A 14975-nucleotide genomic window follows, 5' to 3' on the forward strand; every position below is an offset into this window, starting at 1 on the left:
TCATCTTCCACAAAGCTTTTACTGCCTCTTCTCTGTTCACCAAATCATTCTTCCTAACCCTCTCACTTCGCACACCACCTCGACCAAAACACCTTATATCTGCCACTCTATCATCTAACACATTCAACAAACCTTCAAAATACTCTCTCCATTCCTTCTCAAATCACCACTACTTGTTATCACCTCCCCATTCGTCCCCTTCACTGAAGTTCCCATTTGTTCCCTTGTCTTACGCACTTTATTTACCTCCTTCCCAAACATCTTTTTATTCTCCCTAAAATTTAATGATACTCTCTCGCCCCCAACTCCCATCTGCCCTCTTTTTCACCTCTTGCACCTTTCTCTTGACCTCCTGCCTCTTTCTTTTATACATCTCCCAGTTATTTGCACTATTTCCCTGCAAAAATCATCTAAATGTCTCTCTCTTCTCTTTCACTAATAATCTTACTTCCTCATCCCACCACTCAGTACCCTTTCTAATCTGCCATCCTCCCATGCTTCTCATGCCACAAGCATCTTTTGCGCAAGCCATCACTGCTTCCCTAAATACATCCCATTCCTCCCCCACTCCCCTTATGTCCTTTGTTCTCACCTTTTTCCATTCTGTACTCAGTCTCTCCTGGTACTTCCTCACACAAGTCTCCTTCCCAAGCTCACTTACTCTCACCACTCTCTTTACTCCAACATTCTCTCTTCTTTTCTGAAAACCTCTACCTATCTTCACCTTCGCCTCCATAAGATTATGATCAGACATCCCTCCAGTTGCACCACTCAGCACATTAACATCCAAAAGTCTCTTTTTTGCGTGCCTATCAATTAACACGTGATCCAGTAATGCTCTCTGGCCTTCTCTCCTACTTACATACATAAACTTATGTATATCTCTCTTTTTAAACCAGGTATTCCCAATCACCAGTCCTTTTTCAGCACATAAATCTTTAAGCTCTTCACCATTTCCATTTACAAGACTTAACACCCCATGTACACCAATTATTTCCTCAACTGCCACATTACTCACCTTTACATTCAAATCACCCATCACTATAACCCGGTCTCGTGCATCAAAACTACTAACACACTCACTCAGCTGCTTCCAAAACACTTGCATCTCATGATCTTTCTTCTCATGCCCAGGTGCATATGCACCAATAATCACTCATCTCTCTCCATCAACTTTCAGTTTTACCCATATCAATCTAGAGTTTACTTTCTTACACTCTATCACATACTCTCACCGCTCCTGTTTCAGGAGTACTGCTACTCCTTCCCTTGCTCTTGTCCTCTCACTAACCCCTGACTTTACTCCCAAGACATTCCCAAACCACTCTTCCCCTTTAGCTTGGTTTGACTCAAAGCCAAAACATCCAGGATTCTTTCCTCAAACATACTACCTATCTCTCCTTTTTTCTCATCTTGGTTACATCCACACACATTTAGACACCTCAATCTATATATATGTGAGTGGAAAGGATCGCAATTTTGCGTGTGATCAAGATATTCCCATGAGTCCACGGGGAAAATGAAGCATGAAAAGTTCCCAAGTGCACTTTCGTGTATATCACGATGTATATCAACTGACTGTTATATTTCTCTCTTGTGTCTCCCCTGATGATGTGATTATTACACGAAAGTGCACTTGGGAACTTTTCATGTTTCTTTTTCCCCATGGACTCAAGGGAATATATGTGTGTGGGTGTGTGTTTGTGTGAGTGGATGGACCATTCTTTGTTTTCAGTATTTTTTAAAACTTATGTATTATTTTATGTTATATGTCAGATATTGCTTGACACTAGTATTTGTTTGCAGGCAAAGAGGTCTCTGGACATTAATGAAACGCCATCACAACAAATTGAGGAGTTTGATACCATGGATGTTCTAGATGTGGACTTCTGTGATGAAGATTTGGAAAATGTTAGTGTTGTATTATACATTTTTGTACTATTTTAGTAACAGTCTTATTTTGACTGATCTGAATTAGGTACAGTTACAAAGTTCCTGCATGAATGACAGTTGTTTAAATATTGGATATACCTGTAGTTTTAATGTCTCTTGCAGTCTGATTGCTTATGTATGATTTCTGACATACACTTACTTTTAAGAATTTACTTGACTATGCATAATTTCTGACATATATCCTTACATATATCCCTAGGGGTAGGGGAGTAAGAATATTTTGTGTATTGCCTGTGTGTTATGGAAAGCAACTAAAAAAGTTAATGGTGGGGCATGGATGGAAACATAACTTTTTTGTATTTATGTATTTTGATTTCTAAAAGTTGGGAATGAAGAAGGAGCATGGTGAGGAGTGCATGTTATCCTTGAAGGCTAATTTTGTGGTGTCTAAATGTGTGAGGATGTAACCAAATTGAGATAGGAGAGATAGGTAGTATGTTTGAGATGAATCCGGATGTTCTACCTCTGAATAAAACAAAGCTCTAGGGTTAGGGGAAGAACAGTTTTGGAATCTTTTCAGGGTAAAGCCAGGTGTTAGAGTGAGGAGAGCTAAGTAAGAAATAGCACTTTTGAAGGATGTATGTATTTATTTATAATGCTTAATCGCTGTTCTGTGTCGGCAAGGTAGTGCCAGGAAACAGACGAAGAATGGCTGATCCATTCATAAGCACATATATATACATAAATGCCCATACATGCACATATACATACATATACATAACATATACATATGCATACACAGATGTATACAAATATACACATGTACATATTCATACTTGCTTCCCTTCATCCATTCTTGTTGCTACCCTAACCCACAGGAAGCAGCATCGTTACCCCCCTCCTTCAGCTAGGTAGGGCTGGGAACGCAGACAAAAAAGACCACATTTGTTCACGCTCAGTCTCTAGCTGTCATGTGTAATGCACTGAAACCACAGCTTCCTATCCACAGTGAGGACCCACAGACCTTTCCATCATTAACCCTCGACACATCACATGACCTGGTTCACTCCATTGACAGCACGTCAATACATAGGAATATTTATTTATTTATATATATTTATATATCTTTCTTTTTTCTTTCATACTATTCACCATTTCCCGCATCAGCAAGGTAGCTTTAAGAACAGAGGACTGGGTCTCTGAGGAAACATCCTCATCCAGCCCCCTTCTCTGTTCCTTCCTTTGGAAAAAAAAAAGAAAAAAAAAAGAGGGGAGGATTTCCAGCCCCCCCGCTCCCTTCCCTTTTAGTCGCCTTCTATATATATATATATATATATATATATATATATATATATATATTTTTTTTTTTTTTTTTTTTTTTTTTTATACTTTGTCGCTGTCTCCCGCGTTTGCGAGGTAGCGCAAGGAAACAGACGAAAGAAATGGCCCAACCCCCCCCCCCATACACATGTACATACACACGTCCACACACGCAAATATACATACCTACACAGCTTTCCATGGTTTACCCCAGACGCTTCACATGCCTTGCTTCAATCCACTGACAGCACGTCAACCCCTGTATACCACATGACTCCAATTCACTCTATTTCTTGCCCTCCTTTCACCCTCCTGCATGTTCAGGCCCCGATCACACAAAATCTTTTTCACTCCATCTTTCCACCTCCAATTTGGTCTCCCTCTTCTCCTCGTTCCCTCCACCTCCGACACATATATCCTCTTGGTCAATCTCTCCTCACTCATTCTCTCCATGTGCCCAAACCATTTCAAAACACCCTCTTCTGCTCTCTCAACCACGCTCTTTTTATTTCCACACATCTCTCTTACCCTTACGTTACTTACTCGATCAAACCACCTCACACCACACATTGTCCTCAAACATCTCATTTCCAGCACATCCATCCTCCTGCGCACATCTCTATCCATAGCCCACGCCTCGCAACCATACAACATTGTTGGAACCACTATTCCCTCAAACATACCCATTTTTGCTTTCCGAGATAATGTTCTCGACTTCCACACATTTTTCAAGGCTCCCAAAATTTTCGCCCCCTCCCCCACCCTATGATCCACTTCCGCTTCCATGGTTCCATCCGCTGACAGATCCACTCCCAGTAAGTGAGCTTGGGAAGGAGACCTGTGTGGGGAAGTACCAGGAGAGACTGTGTACAGAATGGAAAAAGATGAGAACAATGGAAGTAAGGGGAGTGGGGGAGGAATGGGATGTATTTAGGGAATCAGTGATGGATTGCGCAAAAGATGCTTGTGGCATGAGAAGAGTGGGAGGTGGGCTGTTTAGAAAGGGTAGTGAGTGGTGGGATGAAGAAGTAAGAGTATTAGTGAAAGAGAAGAGAGAGGCATTTGGACGATTTTTGCAGGGAAAAAATGCAATTGAGTGGGAGAAGTATAAAAGAAAGAGACAGGAGGTCAAGAGAAAGGTGCAAGAGGTGAAAAAAAGGGCAAATGAGAGTTGGGGTGAGAGACTATCAGTAAATTTTAGGGAGAATAAAAAGATGTTCTGGAAGGAGGTAAATAGGGTGCGTAAGACAAGGGAGCAAATGGGAACTTCAGTGAAGGGCGTAAATGGGGAGGTGATAACAAGTAGCGGTGATGTGAGAAGGAGATGGAATGAGTATTTTGAAGGTTTGTTGAATGTGTCTGATGACAGAGTGGCAGATATAGGGTGTTTTGGTCGAGGTGGTGTGCAAAGTGAGAGGGTTAGGGAAAATGATTTGGTAAACAGAGAAGAGGTAGTAAAAGCTTTGCGGAAGATGAAAGCCGGCAAGGCAGCAGGTTTGGATGGTATTGCAGTGGAATTTATTAAGAAAGGGGGTGACTGTATTGTTGACTGGTTGGTAAGGTTATTTAATGTATGTATGACTCATGGTGAGGTGCCTGAGGATTGGCGGAATGCGTGCATAGTGCCATTGTACAAAGGCAAAGGGGATAAGAGTGAGTGCTCAAATTACAGAGGTATAAGTTTGTTGAGTATTCCTGGTAAATTATATGGGAGGGTATTGATTGAGAGGGTGAAGGCATGTACAGAGCATCAGATTGGGGAAGAGCAGTGCGGTTTCAGAAGTGGTAGAGGATGTGTGGATCAGGTGTTTGCTTTGAAGAATGTATGTGAGAAATACTTAGAAAAGCAAATGGATTTGTATGTAGCATTTATGGATCTGGAGAAGGCATATGATAGAGTTGATAGAGATGCTCTGTGGAAGGTATTAAGAATATATGGTGTGGGAGGCAAGTTGTTAGAAGCAGTGAAAAGTTTTTATCGAGGATGTAAGGCATGTGTACGTGTAGGAAGAGAGGAAAGTGATTGGTTCTCAGTGAATGTAGGTTTGCGGCAGGGGTGTGTGATGTCTCCATGGTTGTTTAATTTGTTTATGGATGGGGTTGTAAGGGAGGTAAATGCAAGAGTCCTGGAAAGAGGGGCAAGTATGAAGTCTGTTGGGGATGAGAGAGCTTGGGAAGTGAGTCAGTTGTTGTTCGCTGATAATACAGCGCTGGTGGCTGATTCATGTGAGAAACTGCAGAAGCTGGTGACTGAGTTTGATAAAGTGTGTGGAAGAAGAAAGTTGAGAGTAAATGTGAATAAGAGCAAGGTTATTAGGTACAGTAGGGGTGAGGGTCAAGTCAATTGGGAGGTGAGTTTGAATGGAGAAAAACTGGAGGAAGTGAAGTGTTTTAGATATCTGGGAGTGGATCTGTCAGCGGATGGAACCATGGAAGCGGAAGTGGATCATAGGGTGGGGGAGGGGGCGAAAATTTTGGGAGCCTTGAAAAATGTGTGGAAGTCGAGAACATTATCTCGGAAAGCAAAAATGGGTATGTTTGAGGGAATAGTGGTTCCAACAATGTTGTATGGTTGCGAGGCGTGGGCTATGGATAGAGATGTGCGCAGGAGGATGGATGTGCTGGAAATGAGATGTTTGAGGACAATGTGTGGTGTGAGGTGGTTTGATCGAGTAAGTAACGTAAGGGTAAGAGAGATGTGTGGAAATAAAAAGAGCGTGGTTGAGAGAGCAGAAGAGGGTGTTTTGAAATGGTTTGGGCACATGGAGAGAATGAGTGAGGAGAGATTGACCAAGAGGATATATGTGTCGGAGGTGGAGGGAACGAGGAGAAGAGGGAGACCAAATTGGAGGTGGAAAGATGGAGTGAAAAAGATTTTGTGTGATCGGGGCCTGAACATGCAGGAGGGTGAAAGGAGGGCAAGAAATAGAGTGAATTGGAGTCATGTGGTATACAGGGGTTGACGTGCTGTCAGTGGATTGAAGCAAGGCATGTGAAGCGTCTGGGGTAAACCATGGAAAGCTGTGTAGGTATGTATATTTGCGTGTGTGGACGTGTGTATGTACATGTGTATGGGGGGGGGGGGTTGGGCCATTTCTTTCGTCTGTTTCCTTGCGCTACCTCGCAAACGCGGGAGACAGCGACAAAGTATAAAAAAAAAAAAAAAAAAAAAATATATATATATATATATATATCATATATATATCATATATATATATCAGTTAAGAGTAAATGTGAATAAGAGCAAGGTTATTAGGTACAGTAGGGTTGAGGGTCAAGTCAATTGGGAGGTGAGTTTGAATGGAGAAAAACTGGAGGAAGTGTTTTAGATATCTGGGAGTGGATCTGGCAGCGGATGGAACCATGGAAGCGGAAGTGGATCATAGGGTGGGGGAGGGGGCGAAAATTCTGGGGGCCTTGAAGAATGTGTGGAAGTCGAGAACATTATCTCGGAAAGCAAAAATGGGTATGTTTGAAGGAATAGTGGTTCCAACAATGTTGTATGGTTGCGAGGCATGGGCTATGGATAGAGTTGTGCGCAGGAGGATGGATGTGCTGGAAATGAGATGTTTAAGGACAATGTGTGGTGTGAGGTGGTTTGATCGAGTGAGTAACGTAAGGGTAAGAGAGATGTGTGGAAATAAAAAGAGCGTGGTTGAGAGAGCAGAAGAGGGTGTTTTGAAGTGGTTTGGGCACATGGAGAGAATGAGTGAGGAAAGATTGACCAAGAGGATATATGTGTCGGAGGTGGAGGAAACGAGGAGAAGAGGGAGACCAAATTGGAGGTGGAAAGATGGAGTGAAAAAGATTTTGTGTGATCGGGGCCTGAACGTGCAGGAGGGTGAAAGGAGGGCAAGGAATAGAGTGAATTGGAGCGATGTGGTATACCGGGGTTGACGTGCTGTCAGAGGATTGAATCAAGGCATGTGAAGCGTCTGGGGTAAACCATGGAAAGCTGTGTAGGTATGTATATTTGCGTGTGTGGACGTATGTATATACATGTGTATGGGGGGGGTTGGGCCATTTCTTTCGTCTGTTTCCCTGCGCTACCTCGCAAACGCGGGAGACAGCGACAAAGTATAATAAAAAAAAATATATATATATCAGTATCATTAGATTTTAGGGAGAATAAAAAGATGTTCTGGAAGGAGGTAAATAAAGTGCGTAAGACAAGGGAGCAAATGGGAACTTCAGTGAAGGGCGCAAATGGGGAGGTGATAACAAGTAGTGGTGATGTGAGAAGGAGATGGAGTGAGTATTTTGAAGGTTTGTTGAATGTTTTCGATGATAGAGTGGCAGATATAGGGTGTTTTGTTCGAGGTGGTGTGCAAAGTGAGAGGGTGAGGGAAAATGATTTGGTAAACAGAGAAGAGGTAGTAAAAGCTTTGCGGAAGATGAAAGCCGGCAAGGCAGCAGGTTTGGATGGTATTGCAGTGGAATTTATTAAAAAAGGGGGTGACTGTATTATTGACTGGTTGGTAAGGTTATTTAATGTATGTATGACTCATGGTGAGGTGCCTGAGGATTGGCGGAATGTGTGTATAGTGCCATTGTACAAAGGCAAAGGGGATAAGAGTGAGTGCTCAAATTACAGAGGTATAAGTTTGTTGAGTATTCCTGGTAAATTATATGGGAGGGTATTGATTGAGAGGGTGAAGGCATGTACAGAGCATCAGACTGGGAAGAGCAGTGTGGTTTCAGAAGTGGTAGAGGATGTGTGGATCAGGTGTTTGCTTTGAAGAATGTATGTGAGAAATACTTAGAAAAGCAAATGGATTTGTATGTAGCATTTATGGATCTGGAGAAGGCATATGATAGAGTTGATAGAGATGCTCTGTGGAAGGTATTAAGAATATATGGTGTGGGAGGCAAGTTGTTAGAAGCAGTGAAAAGTTTTTATCGAGGATGTAAGGCATGTGTACGTGTAGGAAGAGAGGAAAGTGATTGGTTCTCAGTGAATGTAGGTTTGTGGCAGGGGTGTGTGATGTCTCCATGGTTGTTTAATTTGTTTATGGATGGGGTTGTTAGGGAGGTGAATGCAAGAGTTTTGGAAAGAGGGGCAAGTATGAAGTCTGTTGGGGATGAGAGAGCTTGGGAAGTGAGTCAGTTGTGTTGAGCTGATGATACAGCGCTGGTGGCTGATTCATGTGAGAAACTGCAGAGGCTGGTGACTTGTCCTCTATAAGATAATGATCAGACATCCATCCAGTTACACCTCTCAGCACTTTAACATCCAAAAGTCTTTCTTTCGCATGCCTATCAATTAACACGTAATACAATAATGCTCTCTGGCCATCTGTCCTACTCATATACGTATACTTATGTATATCTCTCTTTTTAAACCAGGTATTCCCAATCACCAATCCTTTTTCAGCACACTAATCTACAAGCTCTTCACCATTTCCATTTACAACACTAAACACCCCATGTACACCAATTATTTCCTCAACTGCCACATCACTCACCTTTGCATTCAAATTACCCATCACTGTAACTCGGTCTCGTGCATCAAAACTACTAACACTCACTCTGCTGCTCCCAAAACACTTGCCTCTCATGATCTTTCTTCTCATGCCCAGGTGCATTGGCACCAATAATCACCCGTCTCTCCATCAACTTTCAGTTTTACCGATATCGATTTAGAGTTTACTTTCTTACACTCTATCACATACTCCCACAACTCCTGTTTCAGGAGTAGTGCTACTCCTTCCTTTGCTCTTGTCCTCTCACCAACCCCTAACTTTACTCCCAAAACATTCCCAAGCCATTCCTCCCTTTTACCCTTGAGCTTCGTTTGACTCAGAGCCAAAACATCCAGGTTCCTTTCCTCAAGCATACTACCTATTTCTCGCTGTTTCTCATCTTGGTTACATCCCCACATGTTTAGACACTCCAGTCTGAGACTTTGAGGAGGATGAGCACTCCCTGCATGACTCCTTCTGTTTCCACTTTTAGAAAGTTAAATTACAAGGAGAGGAGGGTTTCTAGCTCCCCACTCCTGTCCCCTTTAGTCGCCTTCTTTGACACGTGAGGAAAGCGTGGGAAGTATTCTTTCTCCCCTATCGCTAGGGATATATATATGTATTTATATTTATATTTGCTTTGTTGCTGTCTCCCGCATTAGCAAGGTAGCGCAAGGAAACAGACGAAAGAATGACCCAACCCACCCACATACACATGTATATACATACACGTCCACACGCGCAAATCTACATACCTATACATCTCAAATGTACACATATATGTACACACACAGACATATACATAGATACACATGTACATAATTCATACTGTCTGCGTTTATTTATTCCCATCGCCACCTCGCCACACATGGAATAACAACCCCCTCCCCCCTCATGTGTGCGAGGTAGCGCTAGGAAAATACAACAAAGGCCCCATTCGTTCACACTCAGTCTCTAGCTGTCATGTAATAATGCACCGAAACCACAGCTCCCTTTCCACATCCAGGCCCCACAGAACTTTCCAAGGTTTACCCCAGACGCTTGACATGCCCTGGTTTAATCCATTGACAGCACGTCGACCCTGGTATACCACATCGTTCCAATTCACTCTATTCCTTGCACACCTTTCACCCTCCTGCATGTTCAGGCCCTGATCACTCAAAATCTTTTTCACTCCATCTTTCCACCTCCAATTTGGTCTCCCACTTCTCCTCATTCCCTCCACCTCTGACACATATATCCTCATGGTCAATCTTTCCTCACTCATTTTCTCCATGTGACCAAACCATTTCAAAACACCCTCTTCTGCTCTCTCAGCCACACTCTTTTTATTTCCACACATCTCTCTTACCCTTACATTACTTACTCGATCAAACCACCTCACACCACATATTGACCTCAAACATCTCATTTCCAGCACATCCACCCTCCTGTGCACAACTCTATCCATAGCCCATGCCTCGCAACCATACAACATTGTTGGAACCACTATTCCTTCAAACATACCCATTTTTGCTTTCGGAGATAATGTTCTCGACTTCCAAACATTCTTCAAGGCTCCCAGGATTTTCGCCCCCTCCCCCACCCTATGATTCACTTCTGCTTCCATGGTTCCATCCACTGCCAGATCCACTCCCAGATATCTAAAACACTTTACTTCCTCCAGGTTTTCTCCATTCAAACTTACCTCCCAATTGACTTGACCCTCAACCCTACTGTACCTAATAACCTTGCTCTTATTCACATTTACTCTTAACTTTCTTCTTTCACACACTTTACCAAACTCAGTCACCAGCTTCTGCAGTTTCTCACATGAATCAGCCACCAGTGCTGTATCATCAGCGAACAACAACTGACTCACTTCCCAAGCTCTCCCTCTCATCCACAACAGACTGCATACTTGCCCCTCTTTCCAAAACTCTTGCATTCACCTCCCAAACAACCCCATCCATTAACAAATTAAACAACCATGGAGACATCACACACCCTTGCCGCAAACCTACATTCACTGAGAACCAATCACTTTCCTCTCTTCCTACACGTACACATGCCTTACATCCTCGATAAAAACTTTTCACTGCTTCTAACAACTTGCCTCCCACACCATATATTCTTAATACCTTCCACAGAGCATCTCTATCAACTCTATCATATGCCTTCCCCAGATCCATAAATGCTACATACAAGTCCATTTGCTTTTCCAAGTATTTCTCACATACATTCTTCAAAGCAAACACCTGATCCACACATCCTCTACCACTTCTGAAACCACACTGCTCTTCCCCAATCTGATGGTCTGTACATGCCTTCACCCTCTCAATCAATACCCTCCCATATAATTTACCAGGAATACTCAACAAACTTATACCTCTGTTAGTTGAGCACTCACTCTTATCCCCTTTGCCTTTGTACAATGGCACTATTCAAGCATTCCGCCAATCCTCAGGCACCTTACCATGAATCATACATACATTAAATAACCTTACCAACCAGTCAACAATACAATATATGTATTATTCCTGGGGATAGGGGAGAAAGAATACTTCCCACGTATTCCCTGCATGTCGTAGAAGGCAACTAAAAGGGGAGGGAGCGGGTGGCTGGAAATCCTCCCCTCTCGTTTTTTTTAATTTCCCAAAAGAGGGAACTGAGAAGGGGGCCAGGTGAAGATATTCCCTCAAAGGCCCAGTCCTCCGTTCTTAACGCTACCTCGCTAATGTGGGAAATGGCGAATAGTATGAAAAAAAAAATATATGTAATGTATATGTATATAAGTGAATGGGTCTTTCTTTGCCTGTTTCCTGGCATTACCTTGCTATCACAGAAAATGGCAATCAAGTGTGATGAATTGATAATTAAAATGTTAATGAGATGGCCCTGATGAGGGCATTCAGTTGCCTGTGCCATCTTAGCTAATATAGAAAATCATATACTTGTGAGAAGATCTGGACACTTTCTCAGCAATCTCCTCATCCTTGAGCTGTTGGTATCCAGGCAGTTCAGCATCTTTCTCCAAGCACTGTGTTCTTCCTTTCCCAAATTGTCCCCAGCCTGATTGACAACTCTAGTAAAATCACCAGAGCTTAGATGGGTTGGAGCATTATTGGGGAGATGCAGGGCCCCCACTTTATGTGGAGCCTTCTTCATAACAGATTCTTAATGTTTCCTCACAGCAGGAACAAAGAGCTTGTAGAACCAGTCAGTGAAGATATCTTGTATGAATCATGCAGTCATGTTTCCTTTGTCTAGTACAGGCAGATGGGTGATGAGAACCATCAGGATCTGATTCTGCTCACAGTAACAGGCTTGGGACAATGGAGAACATTTGCATTGGTGGAGACAAGCACAGAAATATGCTTTGTATTTTTCTTGTACCCAGGGGTTCTGCCATGAAAGCCTTGTCTCATCCCTACTGTACAGCTGAAATGGCTTTATGTTTCTGCTGTCAGTGATTTCTCAAAGCTTATGCAGAATGACTCCACTGTGCCATTGTTAGTGCTTATTATTTCTCGTCACTTTCTTGGCCACCAGGTTATGACATTTACAGAAACAGTGGAGGCATCCTTGGCTGGCTTCGAATGACCTCTCAGCTAAGCCCAGTTGGGTTGTATCTTGGCTGCATTGTGCAATTCCACACCATGAATCAGATTTCCCTGAGCACAGTACTACTGGTAACACCTTAGCACAGCACTCTCAAGTACCTGGTGTGTGTGTGTGTGTCTCTCTCTCTCTCTCTCTTCTCTCTCTCTCTCTCTCTCTCTCTCTCTCTCTCTCTCTCTCTCTCTCTCTCTCTCTCTCTCTCTCTCTCTCTCTCTCTCATCTATCTATCTATCTATCTATCCCCCACCCCAGAAGTATTGTTTAGGAGAGGGTCACTGTCCAGAGCATTATTGAATTTGTTTTGTCACTGGCCTTAATGATGTAAAATATTCTCGTACTAAGTCCAGTGTCCTGCATAAGGTGGGGGTTCTCTCTCCTTGCTTATGACACTCAGTTACTTTTAGTAATACTGAAGTGTTTCACCTCTTGGCACCTGCATTACTGCTACTATTCTTAGCTGCCATAATGTATGACAAAGAAATAGGCCTTAGTATCACAGAAAATATAGCACTTGCATGAGAACATGGGTACCTAGCTTGTTTATCTCTAATTGGAAGCAATGACAGCTAGGTTTTATTGCAACAAAAAACTTCCACTCTTAACATTTTTGTAGGAGTAAATGTTCAGATATTAGTTTTGCTTTTATGAAATGTAGATTAATGCTGGGAGAATATGTAAATGAAACAAAACGAACACAAAGGTGATGTGCTGTTTGCTGTCATATGTTGTCATAATATCCAGCGCCCTACCTGGGGCCGATCGTTCCTAGGTTGATGTCTGGAACTAGTGGGCTAGTCCATTACATCCCACACTCATTCCAGTGGGTCTTTACCTAACAGGACTAGATTTGCAGTGTAACACTTTCACAAAAATATCCTTTAAATCCCAAAGATTAATCTGGTGGGGTCCAGAGGGACCATTAAGGCCAAATTTTAATACAGTGAAGTCTTTTGTAATAATAAGGTTTCTCTGTATAACAGTATATGATTTGAGTTGCAAGGAGAAGTGGTTGACTGCACAAGATGAATGAAAGTATTGAGTGAATCAGTAACGAGTAGAGGTACTTTAGATGATACCAAAGAAATGTAGTAGAATTTGGATGCAATGGAAGCATTTTGTGTGGGTGTTATGAATGGAGACTGGTCTCACTATGCCAGTCAATCTCATATGCAAAATTGAAAAGTAAGAAGCACATGTATTAGTGTGATTTTTTTTTTTTTTTTAACACAATACTTGTGGTTTGAGAAGATGCTAGAGTATCAAGAGGCATCATGAGATTTGAAATATGAGTTATCAGTGGCAGATAGAATGACAGCAAGCTTTCCTTTTATATGAAAGTACCAGTTTATTCATATATTTCACTGGAGAGTATTCTTCCTTGTTTGACCCCTTTTTCTTTTTCTTTTTTTTTTTCTTTTTTTTAACGTTTCCTTTATTTTTCATTTCACCATGCTTTTTATCTTTTCTCTTAGTTATTTTGATATTGTTTCACTTCTTTGGCAGCCTCTATGAGTGTATTCTTCAAGTCCAGTCACACCATGTTAACATTTTTTTGTCACATTTAATCAAAGCATCTCAGCATATTTTCCTGGAAGTTAATTTGTAAACTTTCATTCCTTATCTTATTTTTTCCCCCCCTTGCTTTTGCAGTCACATATCTTGTTCCAGAGGACAAAAAAAATATAGGTTCATCTGCATATTACTCTCATGTCATCAATGAACCTCATTCTTAAATGTCACACATACTTTGTAGAACTTTTTTTTCTTTTTTTGATCAATATTGGGCTGAGTGGCATGAGCTGAGCTGGACCATCTGTTAGCTTGCTAACCTTGAAGATGTTGCTTGATATGATTTTACAGTTTTTTAAGTATGACTTTGTGGTTGTTATTGGTGCTAGGTGATTATACCTCTTATCCAAAATTTTCTTTCTGGGATTATACTTTCGTATTCAGCCATAATATGGCGTGAGGTGTGTCATATGCATAGCTGATCTTTTAAAGCGCAGTAATGAGCTTCTCTTTTTTCCCATATGTTTGTGATTAGAAAAGTTCATTCTGGTCTGGCATGTTATATACACATCCTGTATTTTGAGGAATGGTTGTAAGTAAATGAAGATGATCCAAGAATCTTCATTATATGATGATTGGCGGAATGCGTGCATAGTGCCATTGTATAAAGGCAAAGGGGATAAGAGTGAGTGATCAAATTACAGAGGTATAAGTTTCTTGAGTATTCCTAGTAAATTATATGGGAGGGTATTGATTGAGAGGGTGAAGGCATGTACAGAGCATCAGATTGGGGAAGAGCAGTGTGGTTTCAGAAGTGGTAGAGGATGCGTGGATCAGGTGTTTGCTTTGAAGAATGTATGTGAGAAATACTTAGAAAAGCAAATGGATTTGTATGTAGCATTTATGGATCTGGAGAAGGCATATGATAGAGTTGATAGAGATGCTCTGTGGAAGGTATTAAGAATATATGGTGTGGGAGGCAAGTTGTTAGAAGCACACACACACACACACACACACACACACACACACACACACACACACACACACACACACACACACACCACACACACACACCACACACACACACCACACACACACACCACACACACACACACACACACACACACACCACACACACACACACCACACACACACACACCACACACACACACCACACACACACACACCACA

The 14975-nt window shown here is 41.9% G+C and overlaps 1 protein-coding gene across 1 annotated transcript in view; it reads left to right on the forward strand.

Annotated features, from left to right (window-relative positions):
- Positions 1–14975, forward strand: part of PolA1 (DNA polymerase alpha catalytic subunit) — a 436605-nt gene that overhangs the window by 73792 nt on the left and 347838 nt on the right. Inside the window, exon 6 of the mRNA XM_071683772.1 lies at positions 1807–1911. Within this exon, the coding sequence (XP_071539873.1) occupies positions 1807–1911 (105 nt within the window). The remainder of the gene's footprint in view (positions 1–1806; positions 1912–14975) is intronic.

The sequence above is a fragment of the Panulirus ornatus genome, chromosome 37 (assembly GCF_036320965.1).
Source record: "Panulirus ornatus isolate Po-2019 chromosome 37, ASM3632096v1, whole genome shotgun sequence".
In the NCBI taxonomy this organism is placed as follows: Eukaryota; Metazoa; Arthropoda; class Malacostraca; order Decapoda; family Palinuridae; genus Panulirus; species Panulirus ornatus.